We start from the raw sequence: 4,082 nt of genomic DNA on the forward strand, positions 1-4,082 counted from the left end.
TTTTTTTATAATAAAACAACAAGTATCATGATAGTGTATTTTTGCTTCCAATCCTGAATAAATGACTATCCTTATTGCAATAAATATAAGATAACAAAAATAATACAAGTTGACTATAAAACAACAAAACTCCAACAAAACMGCTTCATTACTCAACGCAGCGTTTGCAGTTTTTCACACGCTGGTGTTTTTATATTTTGAGCGGCTTGAAATAATTCCTTRTCACCAAAATTCCTAGCCTTCCAAATCATCGAATCACCTARAAAAACAACTTTCAAAACWCCGACYAATCAASACACCAATYCGTACGATAATTTTTCTCCCTATAACAGGCATGTCTTAAATTCGAGACATACTCCTCCTCCACCGACATTTCAAGCCTTCGAACCGACCCTTGAAACTCCGTTGCGAAATTTTCTTTAACATAATATGGAATTTTCAAATTTGCTGTTTGTCTCATGATTGGGTATTTCCTGAATAAACACTMAAATATTTTTGCGAAATACGRCGAAAATGACTTACGCATGCGCTTGCAGACTGTATGGTGGATCAGAAACGAAGAAACTGGAYGCCATGGACAAAACAATCGCCAAAATGATCGGCAAAAGCTGCACAAAGGCTGAGTAGTTGTTTTGCTGCAAACAAAAATCAGATTTTTTTCTAATTCAGTGTTTCTCACTTCTCTGTGATGGTGATTATGGTGAGTTTCTTGCGACCCAGCAGTCTGTCTTTGCCACCGCCCTCCTCGTCTCACGTACACATTTGCCCCGTTGAAACCACCACCGAAAAACATGTTGAAAATCTCGTCAGTGGCATCAGCATCAAACTCYCTGAATGTGTTCGTGTAGTGAGWTCTTGACGAAAGACGCTCATCTTCAGGACCAAACTGGTCGTATTGTTTGCGTTTCTCGACGTCGGTTAAAACGGCCACAGCATTGCCTATTTTCTTGAAGGCTTCAGCGGCCCCTGGACACTTATTCTTGTCGGGGTGAAACTGCAAGGCCAATTTCTTGTAAGCTTTCTTGATTTCCGAATCGGTCGAGTCCTTGCTAACTCCCAAAATCTCGTAAAAGTCCTTGCATTTGTTGATCTTCTTGACGGCTTCGAGCTGCTCTTGGGTGTACTCGGGGGCCTTTTTGACCTCCTCCGTTTTGGGGGCAACATTACGTTTTCTCGGTTGTTCGGTTTCAATTTTACTTTCCGCCATTAGTTTTATTTGTATGAGTAAGTCTGGAACAGGATTAAAGGACACGTCAGTTATCCTGACTGGAGTTTGACGTTACCTTGGGCTTTTTGTGAAGGATAAAGACGTTCAGCTTTGTGAAGGAATTTCTCGGCCTTCTCGCGATTGCGTTCTTTCATGTAACTTTCGGCTAGTTTGATACACTTTTCAGCTTCGTCTTTGTTACCTTCCATGGCGGACACGAGAAAACCTTCAGTTTGATTGATTTTTGTGATGGTTAATTGAAGGGAAAACAGATGATTTTGACATGTGTCAAAATCCAGGTTGGGAAACGGGAAAAAGTAAAAGACACCGAACTGCAAAATGGCCGACTTCAAACGGACCAATCACAAGGCTCATTAAAATTTAAATTATTATCTAAAATTCACTACCCAACAATTTTATTTTTTTAAATGTGATTGATCTATTGACACGTGTATCAGGGTACATTAACATCCCTAATTACGAATTTGATAAGAAAAATTCTCTATCAGTTACAGGAAAATAGTTTTCTCAAATTTTGTCGTAAAAATTGTTCATTTCAAATAGAAATTAATTAAATAGACGACGAAAGAAATTAATTGATTCACTAAAAAAGAACAAAGTTGAAAAGAAGTATAAGATTCTAACATAAATCTGTTATAGATGAGTTTTTTGCGAAAGCTGACTTTTTTGTAGGGTGTTTTAACTTTCCTTATCAGGAACCACGAGTAATCCCCATCATAGCTGGATCCCATCTCCCTTGGTACCTCTTTTCCATCGTCAATATATCCTGGCGGAACCTTTACCCTTGCTCGTCACTAACAGCACCCAAATTTGGGAGAAAAAATTTAAAAATTAAATGAGAATGAAGAAAATGAATTTTAAGTGTTTCGTTATTCGGAAATTTTGTCGAACATACTTACATATGATGTCTTAAAATGCCTAACTTTAAAATCTGACGTGCTATGGAATTTTCTTTATCATTTTTGAGATTAGCACATAAAATTGAACAAAACAAAAATAATTGTTYTCTTCTCAGTCACAAAATGCTTGAATCGAAAACGTTTATCAACGACCTTAAAAAATGTATTATTACCAATAGTTCATAATTATGCAATTAAAAAAGTCAACAATTGTTAATTCTGTTCAAATATCGTTACGCACAATACAATTAATTAATAATTCACCCAAATTACTACCGCCACTATGAGCAAACTTTACTTAAAGCATCAAAACTGTCAGTTGGTAATCAACATTCAGTCATGTACTTCTTATTATTAACACTAGTCGCACCCTCTTTCGAAATCCATCTACAACCACCTTCAAATACCATAAAAGTGGTRTCAAACATTCTCCAACAATTCCCAGACTATGATTTAATTCTCCATTTCGATAACACAACAACAACATTCCTCGATTCAAACTTCTCTCAAAATCAAGCACTTTATTTAATAAATTACGACCTAATCAGTTACAAAAAACTCCTCAACAGGCCTAAAGGCTACAAATACATAAATCTGGTACTTTTATTAAACTTTCACGATTTTAAGTCATACTCCACTAAAGTCTACAATTTCCATCAATACGACGTCGTTATTTTCATCACCAATGAAATTCAAGGGGACCAAATCTGGAGAATATCGGGGCTGGAACGCGCAGCTGCTATCCTTATCTATACCTCAACCGGACGCATTTTCCACTGTTGTTATTACTGTGGTAATAAAACTGCTATTCTTAAGGAAACCAAAACTCAAAATTTGCAACAACTTTTGAACAATTATTCCAATTTTAATGGACACGTCTTCAAAATCGCTTATGCCAACTATCGCCCATTTTTTTGGGTCATAAATGGGAGACYCCAAGGGGCGGAAGGTCGACTTTTGTRTGAGTTTAGTCGACTTCACAATTTCAAGTACCAGTTGGTGGAGTATCAAAGTCGGCCTGGAAAAGGGGCTTGGCAGGCSATGGTGGAGGCAGTTGAGGCCAATCGAGTGGATTGGGCCCTTGGGGGGCTATCTATAACTCTAGAACGGCAAAAATTCACCGATTTTACCAGATTTATCAAAACSCAAGGATTCGCAATTCTTTACACAGTCTACCACAATAAATGGACCGCGTTTGAGAATTTTTTACTAGTGTTTGGGTGGGTSGTTTGGGTGGTTATTTTCACCCTCACTGTCGTGATTTGCCTTGTTGCAAAAGTGGCAAACGCGAAAGTAAATTTTTGGGAATATGTCCGAATTGTTTTGATGTCGATTGTGGAGCAAACAGTTGGGAAACAAATCAAATTTTTCAAATTGCCATCGAGAATTTTGTTTCTCATTTGGTGGTTAAGTGCTCTGTGTTTGACTTCGATTTATAAAAGTCAATTAGCGTCGTGTTTAATTAAACCCAGCTATAACCAACCCAACCGAATTGATGATTTGGTCAAAATGGATTTTTTGTTTCAAGTCAGTAGAGAGGATTGGAGTGTTTTGAGGGAAAATCTTGAGACCTCCTCCGATAAAATTTACAAAAAATTGTTAAAGAGCATAAGGGATGACTTGGGGTTTTGCGACGCGGTTCTTGCTTTAGATACCGATAAAATTGCACTAATTAATGAGGAAACTACGCTGCAGTATGCGGTAAGTAAACGAAAAATTTATTGTGAATTGAATTTGTATTCCAGAATCTGGGATCATAAGTCAAACATACAATTTTTAGAAGGCTTTGCGACTCTTAACGCTTTTAGTCCATCAAGATTCAAATTTTATAAAAAAAAAACTAAATAATCAACACAAAAATGACTGAAATTCTGAAAAGAAAATTATATATTTTTTGTAAAAATATCTCCAAATCAAGCTTTGACTTAAATTAAATTTGCTTTTGTAGTAATACT

General features: G+C 36.6%; 2 protein-coding genes across 2 annotated transcripts in view; one reads left to right on the forward strand and one right to left on the reverse strand.

Moving 5' to 3' along the window:
* Positions 1–23: 23 nt before the first annotated feature.
* Positions 24–1,508, reverse strand: LOC123004245 (dnaJ homolog subfamily B member 14). Its single transcript, XM_044397416.1, has 5 exons — positions 1,284–1,508; positions 680–1,230; positions 523–635; positions 310–473; positions 24–259 (listed from the first exon to the last, which is right to left on the reverse strand). Exons 1-5 carry the CDS (start codon positions 1,414–1,416, stop codon positions 153–155), a joined length of 1,068 nt encoding a protein of 355 aa, XP_044253351.1. The 5' UTR covers positions 1,417–1,508; the 3' UTR covers positions 24–152.
* Positions 1,509–2,466: 958 nt separating this feature from the next.
* LOC123005548 overlaps positions 2,467–4,082 on the forward strand; it is a 4,112-nt gene continuing 2,496 nt past the window's right edge. The window contains exon 1 of the mRNA XM_044399345.1: positions 2,467–3,828. Coding sequence (XP_044255280.1) covers positions 2,467–3,828 — 1,362 coding nt within the window. The remainder of the gene's footprint in view (positions 3,829–4,082) is intronic.

The sequence above is a fragment of the Tribolium madens genome, unplaced genomic scaffold (genome assembly GCF_015345945.1).
Source record: "Tribolium madens isolate multiple individuals breed KSU strain unplaced genomic scaffold, Tmad_KSU_1.1 Scaffold_11;HRSCAF=98;Tcas5.2_LG3b, whole genome shotgun sequence".
Taxonomy (NCBI): domain Eukaryota; kingdom Metazoa; phylum Arthropoda; class Insecta; order Coleoptera; family Tenebrionidae; genus Tribolium; species Tribolium madens.